At 45.3% G+C, this 17,467-nt stretch overlaps 1 protein-coding gene across 1 annotated transcript in view; it reads left to right on the top strand.

Annotated features, from left to right (window-relative positions):
* Positions 1–17,467, top strand: part of LOC138505049 (uncharacterized) — a 271,079-nt gene that overhangs the window by 107,466 nt on the left and 146,146 nt on the right. The window contains exons 8-10 of the mRNA XM_069625377.1: positions 6,496–6,563; positions 6,674–6,776; positions 11,614–11,733. Coding sequence (XP_069481478.1) covers positions 6,496–6,563; positions 6,674–6,776; positions 11,614–11,733 — 291 coding nt within the window. The remainder of the gene's footprint in view (positions 1–6,495; positions 6,564–6,673; positions 6,777–11,613; positions 11,734–17,467) is intronic.

Genomic DNA, 17,467 nt, shown 5'->3' with positions numbered 1-17,467 from the left:
GGCCCAGCTGTTTCTGGCTATGCTTGGCGCTTCTCAGGCGTCTACCTTCTTCTTCCATCTCTTCCTCACTCAAGGAGTCGTTTTGATCAATGTCAATGTCAATTTCTCGCATTTCTCGGTTTGCCCTTGCAGCCCTGACAGTCATGACTGCAGGACTGCCACTCTCCGTCCACTCCGCGTCCGCTTCGCGGATGTATGGGGTTTATGTAAGGGTCCTCCTCCACAGCAGAACAGTAGAAATGGATGACAGACTCTCCAGACTCCCCTGCAGGACTGCCACTCTCCGTCCACTCCGTGTCCGCTTCGCGGATGTATGGGGTTTATGTAAGGGTCCTCCTCCACAGCAGAACAGTAGAAATGGGTGACAGACTCTCCAGATTCTCCTGCAGGACTGCCACTCTCCGTCCACTCCGCGTCCACTTCGCGGATGTATGGGGTTTATGTAAGGGTCCTCCCCCACAGCAGAACAGTAGAAATGGGTGACAGACTCTCCAGACTCTCCTGCAGGACTGCCACTCTCCGTCCACTCCTCTTGACAGTTATTCATATACTAAAAACCTTTCTGCATTAGAGGGTGCACTCCATCCACTTACTTTGACCAATGATTACAAAAACATTCAGGGGCTCATTTTCAAGTTCCCTGTAATTTGGCGACAAGGACCAGGTATGTTTATACTGTAATGTAAGCGGGTTCCCGCCAACAAATTGTGGTCATTTGTACTGCAGGGTGCAAATGTAAAGGGTAAAAGGCAGTGTACAAGCGTGTATGCCTCCTTTTGCCCTTCACATTTGCACTCCACAACGTTTGATTGTGAGTGCCGCTTGCCATGCTCGCACAACCATTCATCACACAATGAAAAATAAACATTCTCTGTCGTGCTCGCATATCAGAGAGCATTTATTTTTCATTTGCCAACACTGCTTGCCATGACTGCATGGTAAACAGTGTTCACAATGAAAGGTAAACGCTGTCCATGTCGGACAGCGTTTATTTGTAATTGGAAATGCTGTCTGCCTGACAGCGTGTTTAATGGATCCCAATGTGGTCCACCTGTTTTTGTGCTGGTACGTAAAGCTGGCAGACCCCATAAGGATCTCCAGCTTTTGCTCTGGCATGAAAATCCAACCCGGAGCAAATGCTGGAGCATTTGTATCGTGGAGAGGAAGGAAGGGAGCGGAAGTTGCATTCCGCCCCTCATCTCCGCCATACAAATGCCTGAAAGTGAGCATTTACTCCTTTCGTTATCGTTACAGCTCATCTGAATGTGAGCCCCCCTGGGGGTCATTTTCTAATAAAGTGGAGCGTAAAAGAAGACTGTAAGAGCAATGTCAACTTTCCTTTTATGCTCCAGTTCATTTTGCAGCTGTCCTGAGGCATAGGATAGCATCTCTGCTTTGCTTTCTTCCTTCGTCTCAGCATTTGGTTTTATGCCTGCATGAGATTTTCATGCAGGAATAAAACCAAACGATTACAATGACATATGCCTTGGTTTACAAGCTGCTAAAGACCAAGAGAATTCCATTTGAATCCATTATAAAACGCTGCTGGCAAAGCGGATTTGCAGAGAGTGTTTTATTTATCGCCTTGCTTTACTCATTAGTTTTACTGACTGCTTTGAGAGTGCTGAGAGGTGCATGCAGGGGCCCAGCAAGACTTAAGTGCAAGGGTTTGTAGTACCTTACATGCAATTAGCATTTTATGTAAAATGACTAATGTGTAGTGAACAGTTTTTTAGTTAGATTATGGTCTCTTTCCGGTGGGCACGTGTACACTGTAGAGAAATATGGGGATTGCCCTGATGCTTATTGTGAGGGGTCAGAAATGAAAGCTGGACACAAAGTTGTCATGTTATTGGTTAAAGACTTTTATTAAATGAAACGGGTTGGAAAAATTCCTATCTGAAGGTGCTCTAAAAGGAGTTTCCCTACCTAAAAACAAAAACTAATGATCTGTCTTTGTCACGAACGTCAGAAATCAAAAGCCGTCCTTGTGTCCAAACATTTTATCCTGACTCTCACACTACAAACAAAATAATGAAGTGAGAAGGGAAATGTCTTAAACCTGGTATTTGGCAAAAGGTGTTCTTAATTAAAAATAGAACAGCTCCAACGTAAATGTTCTCCAAGATGGAAAAGACCTTAGTGCCAGAGGGCTATTCCCTTTCCCTGGATTCTTCACTGGTATCACACATGTCTCTTGGTCTAACAGTTCGTTGTGTCTTTCCTGACCCATAACAATCCTGTTACATAAAAATTGTATAATTTAGTAAGTTCTCCTTTAACAAAAGTTCCTTCTTTGTTCAACAAAACACTGTCTTTATTTATTTATAAGTTTGAAATTTGCCTGGTGTACTCCCCTGCCATGTCTCTTTATGCACTTTCCACTGCCTGGTATACTCCCCTGCCAGGACTTCTCATGTGCTCACAACTACCTGATGTATTCTTCTGCCAGGTCGTTTCTTCTTGTACTTTCAACTATGGTGTACTCTCCTGCGAGGACTTCTATTACACTTTCAATTGCCTGGTATACTCTCACCCGGGCTTCTCCTCTTGTACTTTCAACTGCCTGGTATTCTTCCCTGCCAGGACTTCCCTTCTTATACTTTCATCTGCCTGGTACATGCTTGCCAGGACATCTCAAATATTATAGTTCCTCTTTACATCCAAGCAGCATATACCTTTCTTGGTTTGGTATATCTAAATAGTTCACTGTTCTTTTAAACTTTCCCCACATTTGCATTTCATGCACACCTTTGATATTGGGGTTCGGGTTGGCAATCTGCCCTTTTGGTTCACAGGCAATCTTCTTATTGCTTCACTTTCTGTTACTTCATAAGGTTCAAATTGTCTTTGGCGTGATCGCTGAAAAGCCCCGGGATTGCCTCTCTGCTCAGGCTGACTCACCGGCTGTGTGTAGCGTCTTTGTTCTTGCTCACGCTTACGCTGTGTATCTTTGCTGCTTGCTTCCCACTCCGGGCGGCTCTAATGGTTCTCTAGCTTTGCTTGCGGCTCTCTGCTCCTGCGTGTCTGCTTCTCTTCAGCTCTCTCGGTAAGGACAGCGCTGCTTCTCCCAGAAGCCGGGCACCTAAGAATCCTCTCACGGTTCCTGCCGTCTCCACGGCCCGCCTTGCTGGCACCATGTTACTCCCCTTCTTTGCTGGCGAGCTCCTTCGCTCCACCACACTGGCTTGTGCTTCCAGCTTCTGCTCGCCATCACTGGAGAAACCACATCTTCTTCTGAGCTCCCTCTCATAGTTCGGTTACCATTTTTAAAGGTCCAGCACACAGGTACTTTTACAAAACAACTAGCACGCTGGTTGAGCTTGACGCTCTGCATCAATTCCTTCATCCTCCTACTCTCAGTACCTAGGTGGTTATGGGACATGAAGTCCACTGATATCAACTGATGACCTAGATGGGTGTGGGAATTTAAATCGCTTGATGGTTTCTGATGTATAGTACTTGGAGAGCCTTTCCCAATGATTCCATATGGAAGATCAGTTCTACATGAAGGAAAGCTAGAACTGAAAAGGGTGTTGCTGGAGTTTTTATTCTTCAGGTTGGCCTAAAGGGTGTTGGAAAAAGGTTTCTTTCATTTCCATATAGGGGGGAACAGAAGCATGGCAATAGGTCATTAGGGTATTTGGTAACAGGGGTCTTTCTCATGGGAAAATAGGGGATACCTCACCTCATCCAAAGATGCCATGACATCTCTCCGGTGGTTGTCTCCTCCCATGTGATCCTCCCTCACATAGCCACCTCCAGGGTCAGGATCGGGCAGCGGCTGCCGTCCTCTGGCCACATGCGAGGAGGCTATCGCTGGGGAATCCGTGATGACTCCATTGGATTCCTCACATTATTCAATTTACAAATGGTTCCCTGTGGTGCCAACGGCACGCATTGGGGTGTCTATTGGTTTCATTTGACATTTGTATATAACCAGAAGTTCCCTTTATTCTCTTCTGGACAAATGCATTCCAGTGTCCACAAACCATGTGCCGCAAATAATCAAATGTCCTCTTCACCAGGGCCATGAGCCTTTACGACACGCAAAAAAGTATTCCTATGCATATTTTCTTTTTAAAATATTGAAGTGATCACTAGTTGTGCTTTAGAGAAAATCATCAGATTTGAAAAACGATCTTAATGCACAGCAGAAATTACCTCTGTGGTTGGCTTTTGTAAAAGGACATTTAACATGTAAAAAGATGTACATTTTTGTCTTTTGCACTGCGGAGAGAGAAGTGTAAAGTGACAGCGGAAGCATCTGTGTGCCTCTCTTTTGCGCTCTACAGTGCGAAATTAGTTAACACTGCCTTCCATGTACTCATGGCAGCATTTACAATGATTTCCTATGGAAACCGCATGCTTTTTGCTAATGCTAAAAGCAGGCGGTTTCCACAGGAAATCTTTGGTTTTATACCAGCATGAAAATCTCACGCTGGTGTAAAACCAAGTTGTTTTTGAAGGTGGAGGTGAAAGGGGTGATGGAAATGTAACTCCCGTTCCGCACCTGCCCTACGTCTTCAAAAACAATGGAAATTCCCCAGAGCAAGAATGGAGGCGTTAAGACAGGCCTAACACCTTTACGCCTATCTTTTTTGCCTTCATTTCCGTTACAGGCACCTCCAAAATGTGCTTCTTAATGTTTCAGGCTCACCACACACATTGTTTTCAATACAAGGGACCTCATTACAAGTTGGCCAGTGCGGTAATGACGTGCTGATAATAACATTTACTGGCACGTTACCGTACTGCCCAACTCCAAGTTTGTCGGTTGGGCACCTGATTCACCTCCAGCTTCTAGATGGGGGTAAATCAGGTACCTGACTGGCAAAAATCACTGGTAATACCGGCAAATCCCCCCCACCCACATGGAGTGCAATGGAACTCCATGTAATGGGGTTTTACAACCATTAGCGCCGCTTGTAATCCGGCAGTAATACTGGCGGACCAAGTGGTGGTAACGGTAATACAGTTTGGTGGTATCTGTGTGGATTTACCACCCAGATACCACCAAACTCGTATTAGATCAGGACACAATTGATCCATAGCAGACTTGACATCACTGCTCAAAAGAGACGAAGAATTGTGTTCATGGAAGTGAAGGTTTTTATGGCTAACCTTCCATCACTATCTCAGTGGGCCCAATATTTCTATTGAAAGCAAAGGAGACCAGCTGAAAGATTAACTGCAAAATGTCTTACAGAATTAAACTGCAGAAGTCATTTCACTGGCTAATTAAGATAGTTTTACAAATGTGATGATGTTCGTTATGGAGCAACTGCTGATTATTTCAATATTTTAGAACATGAACCATGGACAGTAGTTTCCCCTTGTGGATTAATGCCAGCACGCCAAAATGCATAATTTCCAAGCACGTGTGTGCTCTTTTTCTCCCTTTCACTCCCTGTCTTTCTCTCTCTGTGTCTGTATCCCTCCTAGTTCTCTTTCTGCCTCTCAGCTCTTTGTTGTCCCACTCAAACCAATTCTACCATGAAGTGGTTCATTTGTAGTATATGTGTGATGTTCTATGTTGCCTGCCTTTAGTGTAAGTATTGTTCGTTTAGCAAGAAAGAAAAGAAAAAGGTTTTGATTTGGACATTTCTTTTGTTAGAATATACTCTATTCTTTTGAAACCAGGTTGGACAGCGAACAAGTTAACATTAATTTGCTCCTCTGCACCTTCAGAAACCTCAAATCCCCACCTCAGTGCCTCCGAGTCCAACTTCAGACCCTACTAAGTCATGAAACTTGTGCCCTGTACCACTTTAAACCGCAAAGGCCATGGCTTCAACTTCTCTCCAAGAGCTAAGAAGCAGTGATATCGGGGCATCATTGGACTAGGTTGGCAGAAGCGGGAACCTGTGGCTGTGAGATCAGCTCGACCAGAGGGTCCATCCGACATCACGGCCAAAATATCATAGAGACTCCTTCTCCAATGGAGGCTTAGGAGGCACTCTCAGACCCAGTAGATATCCAGTGTTGGGGCTAACCCAGATCACCTCTCCACGCCATTGCTACAGAGATTGCTTAACTGGTTGCCAGCTCCAGTGACAGCGTGAAGGACGTGCTCACTGCTTCAGGGGTGAGCAAGCCTGGGGAAGTTCTAGCCTACTCTGTAGGGGAAACGTAAGAAGAAGCTTCAGGACGTTATCCACTTTACTTACCCTTACTGACTTCTGCTTCATTTCTTTTATTTTCCTTGAACCCTTTGCTAATGTATGAATAATTTTCATTTAATGATTTGAACCTTCTAATCTCGTGTAACCTTCTGGGGCTGGGTCCAACTTGGGAAAGGCCATTGAGGCCCAGATTGAGGTAGTGCTTTTGGTGGTGCTTCCTGCACTTGTCAGGGATGTCCTACCATACGGAAGACTTTGCTATAAGTGTATGATTTAGCAGCCGGTGGCTAGATGGGGAGGAGGGCAAAGGCACTATGCCGCACCTTGTCAAACATTGTACTGCTTGTAACACCATGTCTTGTTCCTGCAGAGTGCCCAAGGTGTGGGTCAAAGATGGAAATTGCGGGTGGAAGCTCTGAGAAGGACTGCAATGTCTGGGTAAGTTGTGCAGCTGGGTCCAAAACATGTTCTGACCTTTGAGGAAGGGTGTAGGGGGAGCAGCATAAAGCCGCACAGTCTCTACATTCATTATCTGTATATCTCTACAGGGACATGCCAGAACTTGCCATCGAGAACCTCCAACAGCCCCAGGATGTGGACATCATAAGCCATCCCCATGAGAGTGAGGGAAGCATGGCATTTTCTGAGAGGGTAGGTCCAGTGATGCAGGGAGGCCCAAACAAACTGATAACTAGGCAGAATGCCTCAGAATGTCAGGGCCTGACCCTGTGAAGATGGTAGTCAGAAAGAACCGTTGGGGCACAATCAGTCACATTTCAGGTACTTCTCTGCTGCATGTAAACTAAACAAACAGTTTGCATCTGCCTTCTCTATACTGTTTGCCAAAGCTCCTCCATGTCCGTCCTTTATTCCTGAAGCCTCCTTATCCATGTTCCTCTTGGTCTTACTCCTACTTGTGTTTCTTTGGGGTGCCTTCCTCTTCAGTCTACACTCCACCCCTTCAGCTAAAGAGGTGGTAAGAGAGTTTTTGTCAACCTGTAGTACAGGTTACACGGTTGAATCCTTACCTGGGCTAACTCAGCCTTGCAACCTTCTGATACTGGTAAAGAGTAAAGTTTGATAACTCTTTGACCTATTCCTTTTGACAGATGCTCATGTGGCATGCAACAGATTAGTGATTCATTTTGGGCAACCTGTTTCAGCATTTTACCCACAAATGCAAGCAACCGGTCAAAAGAACCACCATCAAATGATTGCTGAAGCTGATGCGAATTTCCATGGGAAGGCCACAATACATAACCATGACACAGCAAACCTGAAATAGATGGCTAGGAAACAAGCTTCCATCAGATAGATCACAGTGAGATAGCTGTTCTACTACTTACCAAACCCTGATCCAGAATCAGATTGTCTACGAATGATTTAGCACCAGGTTTCCCATGGTGCACTACGAGTGAGAGAGGTGGCACCCTTCTGTCCACACTTGAGTCCCAAGGTGAGCACTTCTAAGCGCCGGCAACTGAGGTTCCACAGCGCTACGGTATTGTAACAGTTTTGGGAGGATTCTGACTTAGAGGCGTTCAGTCATTATACCACAGGTGGTAGCTGCGCCCCATTGGCTCGTCGGCCAAGGACATACACCAAATGTCTGAACCTGCGAGTCCTCTCATACTGAGCATGATTACTATTGCAACAATGCATCATTAGGGAAAAACGAACCTGTCTCACAACAGTCTAAACCCAGGTCAGCCAGCCTGCAGGAAAATGCTGTTTCAAAGATAGGTGACTAGTAAACAAGCTACCAGAAGATCAAAGACACACATCTATTGAAACATCATGTCTATCAAAAGAAGCTAGGCAAGCCGCCTTGTTAGGTGGTGAACTATGAAAACCCTGCTCGAATGTTCAAGAGAGAATAACTCATAATTAAGGACACATCAAGTGAATTCTTGGTGGAGCTAGCCACAGATGGTCTAACATCTAACTGATGAAGGCTCAGTATTATCGAAGAAGCTTGAAAGACGCAGGTTGTGCAAACTAGTCTACATGAACCGCTGCAGGACACTTGCGTGATATGACAAACGAGGGGGAAATTAAACGATGCAGGCCAAAAACCTTCAACCAAAGAATAGCAGAATCAACAAGCAGCAATGTTCAGTTCTAAAAGCCCTTGGGTCACACACATACCAGAAGAAACATGCATAAATGATGAGGGCCACAAACCGAAGCTTGTCCTGCTCGGTTTTTCAGATTGTCTGTCTGGCAATATTGCTATATAGATCATCTCAAACAATAATAGGGATACAGCTCCATTACAACCTCAAATCCTTAGACATGGTGGACATCACAGCACAAGAGAGATCCAACCATGTGCTGCATGCAGAACCATAGCCAATGCTGGATCGACCAGCCATGCCGCAAGGTAATCTGCATTGCACAAGAAGACGATGCAACCTAACAAAAGCTAAAATAGAAGAGGAATCACTGAGAATATATGCCAGAACTGGATCCCCACCAAGATCCAAGCCTGACTTCAGACATCTCATGAACAAGATGCAGAAAGAACAGTGTGGAATTTATAAGCAGGAACTATTTGAGCATCCCACTGCCATAAAACCCATCAGTTCAGGTGAGCAACACTGTATAGGAGTTCCTGCAAATGTGCCAACCACCACTTACTCACACCAAGAGGGGAGGGAGGAGTGTCCTGAACTGAATGATGTATTTTATTTTTAATTTGTGTTTGGTTTACAGAATATAAACCTTTACAAAGAAGAACACAAAATACATTTTTTTACAAAAAGGAAGAAATTCAAAAATAGTTAAAATGATGCCAAAATTCAAACCAGTGGAGTGGGAAATTGGAGACGACTACGACAGCCTGCAAACATGTACTTCCAAAACTTCAAAACATCTGTTCTCAAAGAGATAGGAATACATGATGAACGTGCAGTCTTCCTGCTGGAAGTCTACAGAAAGTAACCTATTGTGAATAGAATCTGAAACCTCCAGCGTCATCGAGCTACTCAGTAAAGTCAAGAATTCTTTAAACGTGGCCAATTTCTAACACCCAGCTGCTAATTGAAGCCTCATGTAACCCTTTCCCTGCACTCTCGAAAACAAAGCAATCTTAAAAACAAGGTCTGGGTACCAAACGAATAGTGGTCCTCATTTTCAAATGTCATTTGTAACTTTTAGAAACAAACTGAAAAGTATCTAGAACACGTTTAGCTAACCTGTCCCACTCCAGATTTGTTGTCCTAACACTCCCATCAACCACAACCAACACAGCCAGTGATGCAGGATCATCAGAGTTGTCGGCCAAAACATCTGGAGGGTTCCGCTTAGCTACCCCAGGTCTAGAGACATACTGTGAGAATGGACTGTACAAAATGCTGCATTCTTAACGACAAATGGCTCCTGCACGGGCAATTTTGCAAGTCGCTGGACTGTGACACATTGTGCTGTGTACTAAATCAAACCCTGAAGAAGTGCTGGGAGTTAGCCCGAAACCCGTGTTGACTTATAATATCTGACTTTTAACACCTTCTGAACATATTACGTATAAAAGAATCCTGAGCAATACACTTGGAATGTGTCAAAGATATTTTCTTCAGGGATCATGGCTTACATCTTTATGGATCTTGAACAGGGGCCATTAGATTTTCTTACGAATTGGAACCGTAACATTGAAAACTACCAGCTGCATTTGTCATGAAACTGGTTTACTAGATTGGCCCTCACTGGCTGTCGGCCAGCCCTTCGGCATTGACCTGTCAGCCAGTCCAACCTTGCACTGGATACAAAAAGAAAATCAGAACGATTTATAATTTTACATGAACAAGACAAGGGAGTGGCCTATCTCAAATAAACATGCAGCATTATAATACAGGGGGACACTATTTTATCATATCTTAAAGAATGTGATGTTTCTTCCACATAGTCCTCTAATCCGAAACCAAAGTTTACTGAACCCAAAGCTTTGGAAACCTGAAAAGGAACATAATAGTGACTTGCTCAACAATCCTGAAAGGAAAGTACCACCTAACACAGGCCACCTGAATATTGCTTTAGCATGACAAAATAAACACAGCTATCTTGGTGCAATGAGGAAAGGTCTGCCATTAGGGGGTATCTGATGAATCCAGATGGACTTTCCATCGAGGGATTTGCATCGAAAGAATATACATCGAATGCATGCATGTTTTTAAAGGGTAAAGGGTTAATTTTGTTGGGGGGGGCAGGATTTAAAGGGTACAAAACGAGGGTTGGGGGTCATTAAAAAATGCATTTGATACACATTTGTTCGATGCAATATTTTTGATGGAAAGGACCCTTGATGGAAAGTAATCGATGCAAAGACCATAAACCCCATTAGGGCATCCCACTCACTAATAAAGCTTAGTTTACATTATTAAACAAGCTTCGGAAATACCTATTCCACTTTAACTATAGAGAAGAAATTCCTTCTTTTTAACCGTGTGCCACAGCCACAATTTATAACAAATGAATGAAAATGGCAGATAGTTACATCAAGGTAGCAATATTCAGTTCTTGGCAATGGAGCCTGAGTTCGTGGAGTTAGGCCACTTATTGAGTCGGCAATGGAAAGAGCTAGATTGGTTGCCTGTCCGGCACATGCACTCACCCTCGTAATGTTAGAACTATGTTGATGGGTATGGACAAACGGGTAATGACCAGCACACCGCCATGATGTCCACTTTTGCAACAGTTTGCAGGAGTAACTGCTGAAGACCACACAGATTATGTCTGGCAAGAGCAGGGGCATTATGTCAAATCCACACAGATTATGTAGGCCAAGACTAGGCAGACATAGAATCGGCAGTATGCCAAATCCATGCAGATTATGTATCCTAAGAGCAGGAAGACATTGAATGGGCATTATGCCAAATCCGCACAGATTATGTATCCTAAGAGCAGGAAGACATTGTATGGGCATTATGCCAAATCCATGCAGATTATGTACCCTAAAAGCAGGAAGACATTGAATGGGCATTATGCCAAATCCGCACAGATTATGTATCCTAAGAGCAGGAAGACATTGTATGGGCATTATGCCAAATCCACACAGAATATGCATGCCAAGAGCAGGCAGGCATTGAAGGGGCATTATACCAAATCCGCACAGATTATGTATGCCAAGAGCAGGCAGAAATAGAATGGCCAGTAAATCAAATCCACGCAGATTATGTATGCCAACAGTAAGCAGACAAATGTATGGGCATTATGACTAATACACAAGAATGGGCATTATGCCAAACCCACTGAGAGTATGCTTTCCAGGAGTAGACAACACCTAAATGAGAGGTATGCCAAACCCCAACTGGCCTCCTCAATTTCTTGTTGCCTGCCATTAACTCTGCTCACTGGTCAGCAACACTCCTCATTTAAAATGTATTTTCCCATCTGTTACAGGGCCAGTTTTTATCCTTTCTCCATAGAATACTTTGGTTTTTTTAAAATACTCTTTCAAAGTTATTAAATACAAAAATTAATCTTTTTACAGAACACCCCAGTAAAGACCTTGTCTGACTACATAGGAGCAGATTTTGCGCAGGAGGATGAAGAGGAGACACAGAGACGGAGCGTTGAAAGCAACAGGGCTTCTCAGAGCCCCGTCAGCGAGGTGAGCCTGCCTGTTGGGGAACTGGTGAAGCCGCAAGATGGGTGGCGACTGGAGAAGATTATTATTCAATGACCAGGAAATTCATGTCACTGGCATTCTGCCAATCTCATGCACTGGCTTCATTTCACCAATAATATGGGGACGGAACCACCTACATTTTGCACTTCAATGCTCATATTTGCATGTTGCATGGAACTGCATTTCGCTCCTTATGCTCCACCCTCTGTAACCACTGTCACAAAACCAACAGGATCAACATCACACACAGAATGAGACATTTTATGTAAGTATTTATTCAGGATTACTATAATACAAGGCTCTGGCATAGCCCCAGGTATCTAATGAAGTCTGTGGGTTTTTTGTTCAAATCCTTCAGAGTCTCTGGTCTTAACACAAAAATGACAACAACAAAAGTCTCTTGGTTCCACAAAAAGGTCTCTAGGTTCAACAGTCTCGGGTCCCTTCAACGGAAGTGATTGTCAATTGTCGGTCACTCCCAGTCTGATGGTTTGAGTGTTCATGCTCTTCTTTCTTGATTCCTGATTGTGTTGCTTTGCGTCTTCTGCTTCTTGTCCTGCTCTCTTCAACCCCTGTGAGACCCCTCGACTTGAATCTCAGGGCCTGAGTACACTTACATGTTAAGCCTAAGCAGCAGCAAGAGGAAGGGCTGAGTGCCACCAAACCAAACCCTAGAGCTGCCACCGGGAAGTAGGCCACCTATGTTGGTCTGCAGGTTGGTTTAGGTAATGTCTGGGGAACCTGGCCCTATTACCCAACACCCCTTTAACTCCTCGATGAGCCCGAATAATATCTCAAATGTGAAGGAACTTTCCCTACTGCTCCTCTCCTCTAATATCCGCTGTAAGTGACTCTCAAATTCTCTGACGCCTCCTTGATGCTTTGCCACATGCTCGTACCTCCACTACGTTATTCCCTTCCGTTTGGCTTGTAGCGTGCCTTTTCCTTATCTGATTCAGCCTCTTTTGGGATGTGCAGTCTCTTCTCCTTTTCCTCCTCCTCTCTACCTCCACCCTCCTTCATGTATCTCTCCACCTCTCATTTGATATTTCTCCCAACCTCCTCCACTTCATATTATTCTTCTTATCTCTGGCTCTTTCACCGTCTATGTCTCCACATCCTCCTGGAAGTTGTATACTTCTTTTCTTTCCACCTCTTCCTTGATCTGCCTCTTTTCCTTTCTCTCCACCTCCTCCTTAATTTCCACCTCATTCTTACTCTCCCCCTCGTCCTCTTTGTCCCTACTCCAGACTCCTCCTCCTTTCCCCAGCTCCTTCTCCTCTTTCTGATTCTCCCTCCAAACCACTCCAGTACCACACTTCCGCAGCCTCCAAATGCCTGCACTCTCCTGAAAACACCCGGAACATACATAGGGGGCTTTTCCTGCTTGAGGGGCCTCACTTACCTACTCGCATTTATTTGTTCTTGCACTCTGAAGTGGGATTGGTCAATGTTTGCTGCTCGGTGGCTTTCCTACTGCTCTGCTGGCCCCACCTCCACATCCACGTGTACCAGTGGTACACGCCTTCAAAGAATCTGGCCACCATCTGTAAACATCATTCTGTCTGGACATGTGTATAGAGAGGCTTCTGTAGCAGAACTACATGCCCTATGGTTCCAGCTAGCATCACCCAATCATGGACTGTGCTCAATAATTAGGAGAACCTCTGAGCATCGCAGCTCATGCACACAAAAGTAACATACATTTTACTGTTCTTAGGTTTTACTGACTCCAGTGTCTCCTGATACAGTTTCCCTGTACTAGCAGGACTGGGTGTTGTCTCCTCCCCTGAAGGCTTTATGTTATCTTGCCAGGTGTTCTGATTGTCCTATCAGAGTCTTGCTGAGAGGCTGGGGGTCTTAGGACAAGGTATAGCATGAAGATTGCTGTACAGAGTGTCCATTCATATCACTACACTATAAAGGAGCATGGTCATGGCTTTTCTTGCGACAGGCCCCTGCTACATGACAGCTCATGGTGGAGTAACCAGGGGATCCTCCCCACACCCAGCATCACTTAGCAGACGGAGGCACCCAGTCCCTATGGCTGCCCCACCCTTGACCCCAAGAGAGGCAAAATGTATTAAACTGCACTGTGCCCGAGGGGAATTGGCCCATCCAGGATTTATTTTTTTCCCACATAATCTACTTTTTCCCTTTAAATTCTGAAAGCCTACAAAGTTGCAAAATGTGCACTTCATTTCCAACGGCATGTGGCTATTGATATAACTTGCAAAGCAGCCATTTTGTTTTCAGCGTCCTTCCTTTAAGCAAAACTCCATGGATATTATTTCTCAAAAAATGTTCATTTTGGTATGGTTGCTCTCTGTAATTATGCTCTTTGTTAAGATGACAAGATGTTCAATCGCCGTTACTGTGGTACTGCTTTGGGAATACTCCACTAGTGCGAGTACCTGAGCATCTAATAACAATACCTGCAAATGCTTAATATGTTAATATGTATAGACAGCTGAGACCTATCCACAAGTCAAAACTGTTGCCTTTGGCAATGCTGGTTTGTCAGTGAAGGACACGCATAGTGCTTATAAATTGAGTGGCTGAAGGCAGACCTGGATAAGAAATGTTTACTACACCAGTAGTGGGTTTACAGTTCCAATGAAGTCATTAGCTCTCAGAAGACTGCTTAGAAAAAACACTGGCAGGCACTTTGAGTGTAAAGTTTGATGCTAAGGCTTGATTAAAGCGAGCTCAAAGAGTTTCTGTGAAGCTGTGTTTTGGTTGAGGAGGGTGTGACGAATCAACTTCTGGGGCACGAGTGGTCCATGGATGAATAACTGTTTCTAAACCATCAATCAACCCCACACCTCTAGTACACCAGAAGGGATCCAAACAGATTGTAATACAAGTTAATTATAAGAACCCTCTTGTCCAATTTTAGTAACGTGGATGGAGCGGCAGGCTTATCTCCGCAAGGTCGTGGATCATTGGTTAGTTGCAACACAGTGAAAATACAATTATTAGCCAATGATAAAAGGGACTGTCCAGTCAAGGTTGTATAACAATATCTACTTTATTATTACTACAACAGACAGTACTAGCACACTACAATTACATCCCACACTGTAAAGGAACACAGAGGACAGACAGTTTCACGAAGGAAAGGGATGCACTCTGGATACTGAAAGGAGGGTAGTTGGTAAAGTAATCAGTCTTATTGTTCAATGTTGTTTGGTTTCAACACCAAAGGGGCAAAGGGTTGTAACTTTCTCTAGGGGCCTTCAGAGAAGGACCAGGGAGGCAGAACCACAATGTACCTGCTGCTGAAGAAGTTCTTGGTGCTCGACAACCTCGAGGCGGTTCCAGGGCGCTTTGCAGCCTGTGAGACTTTAGTGGAGGGGGACAGCTGCGGGTACCAGGCAGCAGGCAGTTCAGCAAGCGAGGCTGGGCGCACGTCTGCAAGCTGTCCGGCGCGGTGGCTCGGGGCCAAGAATATTTGTCTCTGTGCTGGTTGGTGGATCTGGAATGCTGGTCGAGGCATCTCGGACGGCTCTGGTGACTATGGTGTGACAACAGTCAGCAGTACAGCCGGATGCAGTTCGAGGACTCGACTGTCTCGAAATTGTCCATAAAAAGATGGACGCTGGATGATGCTTGTGTGGCACTCCTCCTAGCTTCTTTGCCGGGCTCGTGTCCTTTCAAGGCGGATGGCCCAAAGCTCAGGAGGGTGTTAGCAGGCATGGGCCTTGTCCTTTGTCCAGAGATTCTCTGGCACTTCCGACCTAGGAAGCTTGCTGTCATAACCTAGCAGGGCATGCTGTGTGCTGGCTGGGTACCGGTTCTGGAACTGCTGGATGGGTCCTCTGAGTATGGTATCTCCCGCTGTTCCCTGGGAGATGTTAAGGGGAGGGATCTTGTGTCCCTCTTGGAACTCTGGCCTTTCTTCACTGGTGGAAGATGTAAGGTAGTAAGGTAGACTGTACCTGCAGCTCGGGTGCAAATGAGTCCTTCTTCTTACTCCTTGCAAAGTCTTCAGATTATCTGATCAGTGAGGGTCTCAGCCCTCTTTTAAAGCCTAACGGGCCCAGAGATTGGTGTAGGACAACCCTAACTTAAGTGAGCCAATCCATGGTCTTCACCAACAATCTTCAGTGATGCTTAAGGTCAGAATCAGAGTGTTTGGCAACAGACAGGGGAAGGATGACAACATATACTTCTAAGTCCCACCCATCTTCCTGTCTGCTGTACATCAAAGTGTCTCCCTAATTAACTGAGCCCTATGCGGTGCTTGATCACAACATGGGCCTCCTTTGAAGTAGGGGGTTGCAGGCAGACTTTCGTCTCCTACAATTCACATACTTCCCTGCTCTGAAAGGAGTGGTTCCAGACAGGACATTCACTGCCCTTTCATACCAAGGAGGGGTGTTAGTACCAAGTTGACACATTGCATTACAAAGAGTTGTTGGCATCTGGTCTCCATTGTCATTTCCTGCACCCAGGCCGTCCGTGAGGCCTGCTAATTAACATTCTTCTGTATTCGCCGCCACCAGCAAGGTTTGACAATGGAAATGCAAATCCATGGGGCCTTGAAATTCTAATCAGGCTGCCCACTGCCAAAGGCTTTTGATGTACCCATGGCTGTCGGGTGTCAGCTACACATGACAGGGGAGGGTGGCGCTGGTAAACTGTCCCCTCCCAGAGTAAATGACTATTTTTCTGCTGTGCGGTGAGCGTGGAAAATATGTGCGGGAATGCCCCACATATTTTCGGAGGTTGTTCTCCCCTCATTCATTCTTTTAAACAAACAAAAAAAGCCCAGGCGACCACACTCTTCCCGTGCAGATGGTTGAATCCCTCACAGAGGGGCAGGGACTGGGTGGGAATGGCCAGAGGGATCAGCATGGGCATTCAAAGGGTGGACAAATAAACAAACAACAGCTACAAGCTTTGTGATCCTCCTCATATTCAATTTCTCCCTACCTGTTCTCTAATTCAGTAGTTTTGGCTTGTAGGTGGCGCAAGCGTCACCTAATGGCACACACTAAAAATTGGATTTTTGACTATGTTGCAGAAGTTTGTCAGGATAGGGGGGGACACAGTGTGGAAAAATCAGAACTGCTTCCCCAAAGTGGGATTTCTGGCTGCTCTATAATGCAGGGTGGTTCACATGCTGATGGACTCAGCGGCCACTGTACTGTAGAGGAATGTGGCCCTCTGTCTTATTCCCCATCTGCTTTTAACGAAGGTTCCATGGGGCGACACGTTGGCAACAGAACTTGCATCTCAGGAATTGCCTCCTGAATCTATGATACAAATGTGGCATCACTAATAGGACGACAGCAAGTGAGTTTCTGTGTTCAGCAGCCGTGTTACGTTTGATAGCTTTTGGAAGGCAATGGTCAGTAAGGCTTGACGGTTCCGATAATGAGATTGATGATGCGCATAGCCAGACTCTTCCTTTGACCCCGTCACTGGGGCCCCGCCACTGGAGAGGGCCCCACTTCCAGCAGGTCTAACACATGCCACTCCTCTGCATGGTCTAAAAAAAAAGGAAACAAACAGCAGCCAATTTAGGCCAGCAAATTCCTGAGCTTAACTTAATGGGCATCATTAAGCTCACCGGCACCCTTGTTTCCGGATCTGCAAACTCCAAGTCTGCCTGCCGGGGCTGATGTGCCCGACAGGTCTGAGCCTGCCGGGCGCAGCGGCCACGGTAGGCAGATCGGTCAGGGAAGCCCCGGCACTGTTAGTAACGGTG

The sequence above is a fragment of the Ambystoma mexicanum genome, chromosome 11, assembly GCF_040938575.1.
Source record: "Ambystoma mexicanum isolate Mex_15411 chromosome 11, UKY_AmexF1_1, whole genome shotgun sequence".
Lineage (NCBI taxonomy): Eukaryota > Metazoa > Chordata > Amphibia > Caudata > Ambystomatidae > Ambystoma > Ambystoma mexicanum.
The sequence above is the reverse complement of the archived record's forward strand: the minus strand, read 5'-3'. Positions and strand labels throughout refer to the sequence as shown.